Source organism: Panthera uncia (genome assembly GCF_023721935.1).
Source record: "Panthera uncia isolate 11264 chromosome C1 unlocalized genomic scaffold, Puncia_PCG_1.0 HiC_scaffold_4, whole genome shotgun sequence".
In the NCBI taxonomy this organism is placed as follows: Eukaryota; Metazoa; Chordata; class Mammalia; order Carnivora; family Felidae; genus Panthera; species Panthera uncia.
Window position 1 is genome coordinate 35019531 of NW_026057585.1, and position 14298 is coordinate 35033828.

At 42.0% G+C, this 14298-nt stretch overlaps 1 protein-coding gene across 1 annotated transcript in view; it reads right to left on the reverse strand.

The window, feature by feature from the left end:
• The window catches only part of SAMD13 (sterile alpha motif domain containing 13), a 37369-nt gene that overhangs the window by 12423 nt on the left and 10648 nt on the right, over positions 1-14298 (reverse strand). The window contains exon 3 of the mRNA XM_049616911.1: positions 4965-5076. Within this exon, the coding sequence (XP_049472868.1) occupies positions 4965-5076 (112 nt within the window). The remainder of the gene's footprint in view (positions 1-4964; positions 5077-14298) is intronic.

Below are 14298 nucleotides of genomic sequence, written 5' to 3' on the forward strand. Positions count from 1 at the left end.
TGGAGTCATGACTCTAACTAAAACTCTTCACCACAGCATGAGAGATCTGTCTGCCAGAAGACACCTGGGAAAATAGTCACCACACCATGGTGTCCATAGGAAAGAGAGCACTGACAGAGTTGTCATCACTGTGTCCTCCACTAAGGACTCCCACTGCCTCCTGTTCTTACGGGTCAGTGAACCCTCTGGAACACTATGTTAATGGGGCCAGTGAACCAAGGAAGAGTGAGTGGTATCACTGGTCTTAAAGGGGACTGACCAGAACAGTAAACAACCTGAAACACACATACATTACTGACACTGGGTCATCCTGGGTGGGGCAAGGGGCTAGGCAGGGGCTTAGACCTTCCCTCCGGACAGTTCTTTTGGCTTACAGTTGTGACTTACGCAGAAGGGTCAAAACAATTTTACAGAAGAAAACTTGATAGAGATTACTGTACCAGAAGGAAACTTAATGGAAACCACTGTCATGTGGCAGTGCAATGTGTCTGCACAGGGAAAAGGCAGTCATGCAAAAATCACCAGCTTAACCAGATGCTTCATACCCCAGGAACATGGGACACCATTTCTGCCCTTTGGACAAACCTTACTCAATGGCCTGACATCTTCCAAGGAGGCATGCTTCTAGAAAGCCACATCTGTGTCTGGTTGCTACAGCAACAGAATATCCAGTATGGTACTGTGAGGCCATATCATGAAGATGGATATCTGAAAGTCAGCCCAGCTGAAGGTGGACATGTCTGGCATCAATGTCACTATTTTAGCCAGCGCTAAGTTCTGATCACAGTTCTGGAGGCTGGGAGTGCTCACAGTGCCAGCATGGGCAGGTCTTGGTGAGGTCCTCTTCCTGGCTGCCAGGCGGTATCCTCTTGCTGTACCCTCACATGGCAGAGAGAGACAAGCGAGCTTTCTGGTATTTTCTTTCCAGGGCACTTATCCCATCACGAGGGCCCTATGCTCATGACCTCATCTAAATCTGATTATTTCCCAAAGTCCTCCTAATACCATCACATTGGGAGTTAGGGTTTCAACATATGAGTTTTGGGAGGGGGCACAGACATTCAGTCCATAACAGTCGGCCATGAAACTAAGCTCCCCACATTATTGACAACTGTACTATCCTTTCCAGACTTGCTCTTTCCAAAGTGGTTTAGAGGGTACTCTCCAGTCCTGTCCTGCTACTGTCCAATGGCAGGGCAAAGCTTTCCCCCAGGAGATTTCACACTGTGGCGCTTCTTATTGTTTCTTAGCTGCTGAGACCTGGAAGATGTACCTGGAAGGGACATGCGTTTGGGCTGGGGGTGGTCTCAGTTTTCCCATCTAGGATGAACTTGGAGAGTGACTGCTGACTTTTGAGATTCACTGCAGGAAGATCCTTGGAGGTGAAACATGAATCCTTCTTCTTCTTCTTTTTATTTTTTATTTTTTAATGCTTATTTATTTTTGAGAGAGAGAGAGAGTCCAAGTGGGGGAGGGGCAGAGAGAGAGGGAGACACAGAATCCAAAGCAGGCTCCATGCTCTGAGTTGTCAGCACAGAGCCTGATACAGGGCTTCAACCTATGAACTATGAGATCATGACCTGAGTCAAAGTCAGACGCTCAACTGACTGAGCCACCCAGGTGCCTCAACATGAATCCTTCTGAGACATGATGATGGAAGAGGCAGGCTAACATAGTAAAGGATCCTGATCCTCAGTTCTCATGGAAATCACAGCAGCTACTTGTCTTATCAGCGGGGCCTGACCAGTGATTCCCTCCTTTCCCTTCTTCTACCTCCTTTAATGAGAGGAGGGAAGATGACGATAATTACACGCAGGATGAAGATGGGGATTACTTCCAGAGAATAATTCAAGGCAGACTCTTTCCAACCACCCTTCCATGAGAATGAAGGAACTCGAGCTTCTAGACCATTTCTCAGGCTCCTGAGTTGGGTTCAGCACAGTAGCAGGATGATGCCCTTTCCCCCTTGAAGGACTTCTGAATGAAATGCTTTGGGAGAATTTGTTCCCTTTTGCCTCCCGGTGTTGCTGGTACCACAGTGATGTCATCCTTGGGAGAAAGGGCCTGCTCCTGGGCCAAGCTCAGAGCTGGCCAGCTCCATTCTCAGGTCCTGCACAGAATCTGGAAGGCCCAAAGGACACCCCCCTCTGCCCCCAGTCTGGGACATCTGCCTCCGAGGAGTCTGAGTAAAAATGCAATCTGAAAAACACTTTTGGGCAGCTGGGAATTTGGCCAAGAGACCTTTTAGCTCAGTCCTTTTTTTGGTTAACCTTTCACAATATTGTTTAAATTTAATTTTGGAAGGGAGTTATTCAACTGTAATGACACAAATGGCTATCACTCCATTAAAACCGAAAATAAAATACGTTCCAGCCGATCAGCCTTCGCTTTTCAACCTGAGCTATTCTCCCCCATAATTTTATTATAAAAATTTTCAAACATGAAGTTGTAAGAACTTATATAGTGAAAATCCTTGTGACCATCACCGAGATTCTACAATTAACATTTTCTATACTTGCTTTATCATGTCTGTCCATCTACCCATTCCTCTATCCAACTGTCAATACATATTTGATGCATTTCAAAGGAAGTTGCATAAATCAGTATATTTCTCTAAATATTTCAGCTTGCATATTCCAAATTGTTTAATTTTTTTATAGTTCTTTTGATTTTGAAGTAAAAGGTAGACGCTATGTAACACACAAATCGGAAACATCATAAACCTGTGCATATGCAGTGCATCTACTGATGCGTATACGTATAATCCAAACCCTCATCAAGACACGAAATGCTATCATCACCCAGAAAGTTCCTTTGTGCCGCTTTCTAGTCATTCTCCACTCCCACCTATCCAGAGGCAACCACTGTTTTAATTCTTGCTATCAATGATGCATTTTCCTGTTCTCAATCTTTATCTAAATGGAATCGTGACGGTCTGAATGTTTGTGTGTCTCCCAAATCATATGTTGAAACCTAATCTCCAGGGGGTAGTAAAGGTAATTGGTGATAGTGTTAGGATGTAGGGCCCTTGGGATGTGATTATAAGGATTAGTGTCCTCACAAAACGAGCCCCAGAGAGCTCTCTCATCCCTTCCTCCATCCAAGGACACAGCTAAACGACAGCTGGCTAGGAAGAGGGCCCTCGTTAGACACCCAGTCTGCAGTCTCCTTGATCTTGGAATCCCCAACCTCTAGAACCATGGGAAATGAATGTTTGTTGTTTATGCCACCAGTTTCTAGTATTTTCGTTATAGCATCCCAAATGGACTAAGATAGGCACTCTTCAGTATGAACTCCTGAATGAGGGTTCTCTTACTCAGTGGGATCCTTTGAGACTCATCCAAACTGCTCTACATGAGTAGTAGTTAGTGTGTGTGTGTGTTACTGGGTGGTATTCCGTTGTGTGACTATACTACATTCTCCCACTGATGGACAGTTAGGCTTCCAGGTGGGACAATTATGAATAAAGCTACTGAGAACAGTTTTGTACAAATCTCTTATGCACATATGCTTTCATTTCCCTTGTGTAAATTCTCAGGAATGAAACTGCTGGATCATGGGGTAGATGTCTGAGTATTTTACACCGCCCCCAACACTGTAGGAGAATGTGTTTGTTCTACATCCTCATGAACATTTAAATTTATTGATCTTTCTAATTTTAGCTATTCTGATGAGTGTGAAGTGATTTAAGCAGCTATTTTGGCAAATTTTCCAAATTAATGACAACAACAAATAGACACACATACAAACACACACACACACATGCACACACACACAGACATATATACATATGTAGAGAGAAAGTGAGGGAGGGTGGGGGAGAGAGAAAGAGACAGAGATTAAGAGAGAAAGAGGGAGAGACAGAGATCAGGTTTGAGAAAAATATTGAAGGAGATTTAGAGATTTATATATTAATATATTAGAAAAGTTTACCTACCCAAACCCAGCGTAGAGAATAAGAGATGGCTAAACAGATATGGAAAAAGCAGCCAGACACATTCTTCAACTTATAATTCTATCAATTATATTACAATACTTAAAAAGTAAATTTAATGCTTAGAAAACTTCATCCTTCACTGATTGGGAGATAGGATCTCTGTTTCCCTGCAGGGCTGGTCTGGTGTAGACCAAACATGCCCCCTCAATTTGCTTCCTCATGGTCAAGGCCCTTTGAGCACCATCCCTACAGAGCTGGCACAGCCTTAAAAATGGAGTCCGAAATCATGCAGACAATGGAGAGGGGCCCTGCTTCTCTTTCCCTCTTTCCAATACCAACCCTGGACCTGAGAGAAGAGAATTAACAATCTGGGGGCAAAAACATTGCGCAGGGCCTACCCCAGGCCCTGTGCATACACAGTCCTTTAATCTTTACACCACTACCCTATTGAGTGAGGCATTGATGGCCGCATGTTGTGGACATGAAAGCAAGACTCAGAGAGATACAGTAACTTGCCCAAGGTCACGCAGAGTTTAACTCTAAATCTGTACTCTTTCCCCTCTACCTTGCTAAGCACCCAGAAAGCAAACTGGAGGGGGCTTACTAGCTCAGTTGGTGCTGAGGCCAGTAGTACATGGTGCTGCATGTCTCTAGTCAGATCCATCCCTCATTTTCCTTTCTTTTCTGTTTTCTCCTTTCCAGGGTGTCTGTGTTGAAGGGAGGGCTGTCCCATCTTTCAGAAGGTGCAGATGTAAATGAGTTTTAGCCCTCCTTCCTGCAGCTGTGACTGTGTCCCAGGGCTTGGGGCTTCCTCTGGCAGGAAGGAATCATTAGCTTGTCACTTTCCTTCTGCCCTTCCCCACCCTCCTCAGTATCTTAGGGTCTGGTATGATCAGCGTGTGATGTGGAGGACACGCACAGACTCACAGATCCCTCACTGCTCACTGGTCCTCTCCCCCCTCATTCCCTGTGCCCACTGTGGGGAACAGGTAACCGTGTTCATTTGTGTCTCTCTAGACCAACTTACCTGCTCCTGAAAAGCACTAGCTTGCTCCTCAAATCCCGCTGTTCGGAAATAGTTAACGACATCCATCACAGCCCAGTCTGCAGGGTCTGGTGGCCTCCCATTCTCCATGGAACTGCAAGACACAAATCCAGACATTTGTCATGGCGGAACATGCAAGAGTGTGTGACCGGGCTCACTTACTCAGACTCCCAGGGGCGGGCCCCAGCCAGCTTGCTAGAACCATGGCCCTCTCTTCCCTCAGAGGTCCAGATCTCAGTTTACCTCTCTCAGGACCATAATCATTCTTGTGTTTCTTGGGTTCAGGAGATCATTACTCTTGCTGGCTCAGTCATTGCTTTCCTGATAAACCATTAGACCCTTCATGAGTGGTTCCATGATTTCTGGCAACTGACAGAATTATATTTATACTCCCGGATTACACAAACCAGGCCCTGTACAGGATGGCCCCACATACCTGTCTTTTCCCATCTCCTACCACCTTCCCCATTCCCATCGCCACACACCCTCTCTGCAGCTGTGAAACTGCAGGGCTAAAGCCATTCCCCAATATGCTGTTCCTTTCACAGCTGTGTGCCCTTCACATGCTTTTCCAGCCGCTTACAATGCCCCCTCATTTGTCTCTACTTGACAAAATCTGCCATTCCTACCTGGTTCCACCTAGTTCCCATGCTACCTCCTCTGTGAGGCATTTTCTGGCTCCCCCAGGAAACTGTTTTAGTTATAATCTCCTATGCACTTGAGAACTCCATTCAAACTCCATTGTGGTACTTTCCACACTGGATTATACTCTCTGCTTACTGGACAGTCTCTCCCATCAGAGTGGGAGATGAGGGCTAGGAATATACATCTGGGCCTGAATCATTTTAGTATTCTTAGTGTCAAGCGTGTATTAGGAACTCAACCAATGTGCAAATGACTAGACAATGATCTAGTCAATGTCAATGACTAGACAATGATCAAGAATCTGAAAGGGTCTATGGGTAACCTGCCTCAGTGGGTTTAGAAAGGAGGGATAGGAAAAGTAGAATCGCAAGAACCAGCTATTACTGTGACTTTGCCTCATTTCTGTTTTAGGAGTATTTGTCTGGATTTCTCTACATCTCATCCAAAGTGATTCTTCATCTAATCACATTGTTTCCCTGCTTAAAATCCATCAAAAGCTTTCCATTGCCTTTGAGATAAATTTCAAATAGCTTAACTTGGCTTGGGAGATCCTCAGGACAAAGCTCCTGCCAGCTCTCCAACTAGGGATATACTAATGAGCAAACAGACATGGTCCTTACTCTCGTGGACCCACAGTTCTGTGGGGGTAGACACTGATCAGTAATCATACAACTAAATGCACAGCTAGCTGTATGCTATGGAGGACAGGTATACTGTGCTATGACAGTTTAAAGGGCAAGAAGATACTTTCCTGTGGAAGTTTCTTTTGAGGTAAGGTCTAGAAAGCAGCCAGAAGTTAACTGTATGAAGTCAGGTGAAGATTATTTCAGGCTCTTTCATAGGAATATATACAGTCAGTGGAGCTATGCAGATCTTGGAGGCCACATTGAGGATTCTGGATTTTTGTCTACAAGCAATGGGACTTGGTAAATGGTCTGATATAAAGAGGGTGACCAGATCAGATTCACATTTTGAAAAAGAGAATTAGAGAGGAGCCAGAGGGGAAGAAGGGGGTGCCAGTGAGAGGTGGTCTACTGGAGTCATCCAAGCAAAGTCATGGTGATCCAGACTAGAGTGGTGGCTATGGACAGGAGAGGAAGTGTGTGGATGTGAAAGATTTTTAACCAAGAAAATCAGCATGACTTAGTCGTGGACTAGACATAGAGAATGAAGGAGATGGAAGTGTCATGGAACTGGAAGGACAGTGGTAACTTCTCTTAGATGCCACTGCTAGGTTTAGTTGGACACACTGAATTTTGAGTACCATCTATATACAAGCAGAGACTGAATGTGGGATATGTGTCTGGTGGTCAAAGCAGATGAGTGGGCAAGAGGTATACATTTGGGAGACAGAAGCATTTAGAGAGTAACTGAAAACTTGGGAGAGGGTGACAAGAAAACTGGGTCTAGAACTAACAACATGTAGCACAAGTTGAAAGCATTCATGTTACTTTTAATGGAAATGAAATTGCTCAGACTTTGGGGATTCCTGAAAACATTCAGATATTCATAAGTCAAGCTGTACATCTTCCTCATCCCTAGCATAATGGTTTGCCCATAGTAGGAACTTAAAATATTTGATTAAAAAACTAAAATTCTGTCTTAAGAAAAGACAGCCCTTAATCAATGGCACACATGATCAATGATTTATCAACACAACACTTGATTTAAAAAACATTTAGAGACAATGCTTACTAGTTAGTAGTGTTTTCCCTTTCGGGCTTAGAGATTGTGAATCTATAAACACTGCATGCCCATGTACACATGCACTCATATACATGCATGCTCACTATGTGCACACACACACACACATACACACACACACCTTCCTACCGTTTAACAGGCAATACACACAGAGAAAAAGCTACTTCAAACTAACCTTGGCAAACATTAACTATGTATTTTAAAGTCAAAGCTAAGTGTTTTTTTAAAACATTGTCCACATGCTGGGATTTTCCATCATCCCATTAATGTACACAATCACGAGCTGATAGTGGGCACTCCCTTTAAGGTACCATTTTTCTTCCCTCTCTTGCTTAAGGTGGGTTTGAAGAATGTTTAGAAAGGAGTTCATTTTCCAACAAATCTTTTAAGTTTTCTAACGAGCTCACTTCTAGCAGTGAGCAGACAGTCCCATCAGATATACTTTTAAGTGCACCAGAAAACATCTGAATTCACTCTCCCCGTGGCTGACTTCAATTAACTGCCTTTCCTCATAAAGAATAGTTATCTAATTGTAATACAAAAGTATGCTACGTTGTCATGTTAGGATGGGAGGCTTTCCTGATTCTTATTCTTCTGGGATATGACATCATCACTTCCATAAATGTGAAATATTCCTGAGTACTAGCAATGCAGCAGAGAACAAAGACTTTACAACACTGTGTGTGGGTAGCGTACCACGAAGAAGAGGAGCCATGGAGAACCGGCGTGCTTTCATATTTAGGGCAAGGGGATCCACACAGAAGAAACAAGCAGCATGAAACCAATCAGTGCATTTGGTGATTGATCCACCCTCAGTTTAGGCCTACCAGCAAAAAGCCCCCAAATAACTTAGAAGAAAAATCACAGTGTTAGACTACTCACATCCCAAGAGGACAACCTGTCTATCTGCATCTCTTCAGCTCTCCTGCATCTGGCATAGGTCTGAGGTGCACAGCTGATGCAGAGCAAAACGTTTGTGGACTAAGAACCAGAGAGTACATAGAGTCTGTAATATACTTTTTATACATTTCCTATTAACAGCCTCCCAGCTCCTTATCAACTGGCTACTGTAATAACCTGTTTTTAGGAAACTAAGGATTAGAAAGGTTAAGAAACTCACCCCAAACCACAGAGTAGATAAATCAGGAATGGATTCCATATATATTTCTTCCAAATCTGTGCTTTTCTACTCTCCTTAACTCACTGATGCAACAAAGATTTACTAAAAGCCTACTGACTTCTCAGTCCTAGATGCAAGGTTACAACGATAGGAATACATAGTCCCTGCCCTCAAGAGCTAGCAATCTGATGAGGGAAGCAGACATGTAAACAGCTAACTCTAAGTAATACTAGAATTGAGAGGTGGGGTCCTAGGTGGCTCAGTCAGTTAAACACCCGACTCTTGATTTTGGCTCAGGTCATGATCTCATGTTCATGAGACAGAGCCTGCATCTGGCTCTGCACTGACAGCACAAAGCCTGCTTGAAATTCTCTCTCTCCCTCTCTTTCTGCTCCTCTCCTACTCCTCTGCTCTCTCTCAAAATAGAATAAATACACTTAAAAAAAAAAGAGAGAGAGAGAGAGAGGCAAACAAGTGCTATTGAAGACACACGTGCTGGAGGGCCCAGAAAGTTCTGCCTGACTAGGACACCTTAAGATTTTCAATGGCAATTTTGAAAGGCATCTATTGCTCCAGACACATCCTAAGTTAGCCCTTGAGAGAGGATGGCTTGCAAAGGCAGGCACATGCAGGCACATGTTGTCACTTCAAGGTTGTTTATGGTAGAGTATGATGGATAATTTTGCTGGGCCCTTCCAGTGTTTTTTGGCAACAGTTTTAAGAAGAAAACTGGAGATGATCAAGGGCAACATGAAAGTGGGGGCTGGGGGACCCGAAGTGCCAAGGCCACATGAAATTATGACTACATTTCAGACAATGGATTTAAGGGTCACCTCTTCCCACTAGGAAAGCCATACATCTCCTAAAGGACTGCTCTTTGTGGCCAAACTGAGACACTTTGTTCCCTTTTAAATGGACCATTCTCTCCAAATCTTTTCTTTTTTTTTTTTTTTAATTTTTTTTTCAACGTTTTTTATTTATTTTTGGGACAGAGAGAGACAGAGCATGAACGGGGGAGGGGCAGAGAGAGAGGGAGACACAGAATCGGAAACAGGCTCCAGGCTCCGAGCCATCAGCCCAGAGCCTGACGCGGGGCTCGAACTCACGGACCGCGAGATCGTGACCTGGCTGAAGTCGGACGCTTAACCGACTGCGCCACCCAGGCGCCCCCCAAATCTTTTCTTATAACTTGTGCATGTCAAATTCCAGAAGGAGTTTAAATGGCGCTGTTTAAAACACCTCCCAGATGGTGGTTCCCATTGTGGCTGCTAATTTTGTGCTGATGAAATGAGATGGCAGATACAAAAGTTCCATTATCCATTTGATATTTATTATTCACTATCATCATAGCAAAATGTTTCTTGAAATATAATGTATAAAGATGACAAATTCAGGAATATTTTTCCAGGCATGGGATGTTTAAAATATATATATATGTATTCTAACTTATTACAAAAAACTAGCAAGAAACGAAGGGTAGAATTTTCTACAATCCCATCACTTAATCAAATCATTTAACACAGTCACCATTTAGTCCTTGTGTATATGGGTTAAGTACATCATACGTATATTGATAAAAATTATATCATGCGTGGATAATTCACACTGGGAAGCAATTATACCTTAATTAAACAATCACCTCACTTTTAAAGAGATCTAGAGACACAATCATTGGGACAGAAATGCAATACATAACAAATTTGGCACATACATGCAGATGAAGACCTTATTATAAGCGTTTTTCATGTTGGCACATTGTAATTTTAAGTGCTGGCAGCATAAGTCTCCATTTCTCCTTTACACATTAGTGAAGGCAGGTGGAAAATAGCTGAATCCCTTTCTCGGAATCTAGCATGTGTGTATTTTATAGTACTCATGATATTCTCGATTCTGAGGGTTGGTCAGACCAAAAGGAAACTGTGCATAAATATAATCCATATGAGATTTCAAAACCCCATTATACTCATTAATTGCATTTCTGCTTTAAAGTTCAGAGCAAAAGCTATTTTAGACAGTAGTCAACGTAATATAGTAATATATTTATCACATTACTCCTTTTATACGGCTAATTCTCAATGTTGCTTATGTTTCCATTCAGAAATGCATTCTAACTTTGTAGTGCCTTGATCTTTATAACTTATTTTCAAAATGAAATTAAACTACTCTTTGCCCATATCTTAGAACAGCCTTTGGCTAAAAGCAATATAATTCTGATTATAATAAATTAATATTGATTTTTTTTTTGCCTATGACATATCTCACAACACAGCAACTAAATGAGCTTTAGTTTTATCTCACTCCTTCTTCCCTCTCCCTTCAACCAAACTAGCAGGGATCTGGCTAAAAGGAAGGCCTAAAAAAAAAAAGATGATTCAAAGTTTCTTGACAGGCCATTTTTCATTTTTTTAAAACTCTGATAAGTAAGAGTTGACTGCACTTAGCTGCAGCACATTCAAGCAATGAAAGCACTGAAAAAAACAAATAACTCTTCAAGCCTTCTGTATATTTCAAATTCTTTAGTTTGGCATTCAGAAATTTGATTCAAACGTAACTTTCCAGGCTTATTTCCCATTCTAAGTTTGTACTGAAATCCAACTGGGCAACATCCTGGATTTTCTCATATCCACAGTTTGGTCATGCCATTCAAAGCTCTGTCGGTTCAGCCGACAAAGATTAGAATCCTAATCACTTTTTAAAGGTACTGGTTAAACGTCCTATTCCTAATATCCCAAAGCTCTTATTCTACTCATTAATTAATTTTAACCTGCCTACTCTAAGCCAGGCACTTGATGAGCCTTGGGAACTCTGTCTAGCGAAGGGGAAAATCTCAAGTCAGCCAACTGATGAAAAGGGTTATGTGTGTCCCCTGCCTTATTCCACAAATGGTTAAGGAACAGGAGGAATCGACAGATGGAAGAAGGAGGGCAGAGAAGTAAAAGTCACCATGGCAAGGTGAGTCAGGCCGTGCTAGGTGTGGAGAGAGGCTTTGGGGGCCTGAATCAGAAGCAACACAGGAGCACACCCCAGGGACAGACAGGGCATCTTCCTGTATTTCTTTCCGCTGTACTAGACTCTTCCTTCAGGCTGATGGCTCTCCTCCAAAATCACATGGCATTCTGTCTTTGACATACCTCTGCTGGGAATGTCTCCCCAGCACCTCACCCCATCTTTCCAAAAACAAGGGATTCTGTAACTGCCTCTTTCCCTACCTGTTCTCAACTTATTTGTACAAATAAAGACCTCTGAACAAGTGTAAATAAGGACACTCCTCTCAAGAGGACGCAACGAATTAATTTTGTATTCACTATCAGATACAATTCATGCCAAAATTCCCGCGAAACACAAACACACTTATGTTTCATATCCCAGTCAACACTAAAGACAACTGTGCAAGCACCACCAGACGAGCCTTCCCTCCCTGCTCTGAGCCACAGCCCAGAGGTCACTATTCCAAAGGACTTAACTATGGCTTTATTATTAGACAAGCTCGGCTTTCCTTCTGTAGGGATATCAGTAGCATGCCAGAAACTAGGTAGAAAACAGCAACCCGTCAGAGCCGCTAACGTATAAAAGATATATAATGCATGTGTGTGAATTTTGCTGGATTTGACTGAAACTCCTGTTGTTTTCATGCTTTAAATGATGACATGCTTGGCTGACTCTCTGGTTTTATGCATTTTATTCTTTTGAAATGTACACTTCTTTAAAAAAAATTTTTTTTAATGTTTATTTATTTTTGACACACACACACACACACACACACACGGAGAACCTGATGCGGGGCTTGAACTCACGAATGGTGAGATCAGACTTGAGCTGAAGTCGAATGCCTAACTGACTGAGCCACCTAGGTGCTCCTGAAATGTACACTTCTTTAAGGTAGTTGTTTGCAATGGACACAATACAAATCAACACAATAAACAGACTCAATTCTTAACTCAGGTTATCATTTAAGTTAAGGGAATAATCAAATATTTGTCATAAGACCCTATGATTAAACTGAATTGTGCCCGCCCCCCCCCAACCAATTCATATGTAGAAGCCCTAACCCTCAATATGATTGCATTTCAATATAGGGCTTTTAGTAGATAGGACAATTAAGATTAAATGAGGTCATAAGGGTAAGATCCTAATCCAGCAGGACTGGCGGCCTTATCAGCCAGCATGCATGCACTGTGGGAAGTCCACATAAAGACCAGAAACACAGGTCTTATCAGGAACTGAATCTGCTGGTACCTTGATTTTGGACTTCCCAGCCTCCAGAACGATTTCTGTTGTTTAAACCACCCAGTCTATGGTGTTTTGTTATGGTAGCCTGAGCCAATATGCCATCTGAGTATCATAGTGAACAGACACCCTAAAATATTAAGGAATGAATTTTAGCTTCACTAAGAAAAATAAAACTGTACCAGTTACGAGTATCACTATTAACTCCCATATATTATTTGTATTCAAGAAACCATATAGCACCCTAACTTATCCCACCAAAAATATCTGCAGAAGGGTTACAACATCAGTTACAACCTGATTAGAAAGGTTATTTTTCAAGTTTGAATTATGGGCTCAGTTTACCTCCCCTCCTATTCTCTTTTTTCTTCTTCCCTCCTTCTCACCATTCCTTCCTTCTTTCTTCCCTCTCTTCCTTCTTCCCTTCCTTCTTTTCTCCCTTCCTCCCTCCCTCCCTCCCTCCCTTCCTTCCTTCTTTCCTTCCTTCCAAACCATTAAGAAGCATTTGGTATTTAGCCACTTAAAATGTTTTGGGAGTTTTGTTTTCCCTGCTTTTAGTATAGAGGTATCCTTACCATCATAATGACCCTCTGTTTCAGATTGCTATTCCCTGGAAAGAATAGCATGGTGGGAAACATCACTCATTGTGTTCACGTAGAGTCAAGGAGTGTGGTTGTGGGGTCTGGGAAAGGTAAAAACAGACAAGAGGAGCCTAATGGGGAGAGAGTACCCAGGAACTACCCAGCAGATGGATATAATTTCCTCATGGCTTTCAAAGAAAATACATCTAAGGACTACTGATTATTTATGGGGCACCACAAATGGACAGGATTAGGAGCAAATGAGCAAAAGCTGAAACCAGTGATCAGACACACAATTATTTCTATCAGTTTCCTCTTCCTCCTTTGCTAAGGAGCCAGGCAAGGGTTTCAGACAAATAACCAAGTATCCTATATCCCATTAGGTTATTTATTTAACCCTAGATGTGACTGCTTCCCTTAGAGATGGGGACCTGAATGGTGGATTGTTGTACACACAAGCATTGTTAGATAATTTTTATAAGGTTAAATAATAGTAGCCATTGTTGTTACTGTTATATAAAAAGCCTCTCTGATAATTCTACAATGAGATCAGAATTTTGAAATTCTAACAATACTAACAATAACTTCTAACTCTACCTTAATATTTACTTCCACCATTCACCTGTTAACCCTAATTCACATGGGCAAAAATGTTAATTTCTTTAACTTAATGCTTAGCTTAATAGTTATTATAGTTAACAGCCTCCCAAAAGTCAGTATTATACTATTAAAGCAAGCTTAAAACTTTATAGCACTCATCACAAATAAAAGTATCATATTAAAATTATAAAAGGAATTTTAGTTTCAAAATTAAAAAAAAAAAGTCTATGCTTCAAAATGAAACCATATACTGACCACAAAGGCAGGGGATATGGTGAGATATGCGTGCAAGAAAAGGCTCAGCATTAATAAGAAATAGCTTCTTTTCAAAATCCTTGCTAAACTTTGCTACTGTGAATTTTCTATTGCATTAGAGTTCTCCACTGAGGGGTGAGGGACATGGCGATGGTAGGGAAATAAACCACTTCCTGTTGAAAAG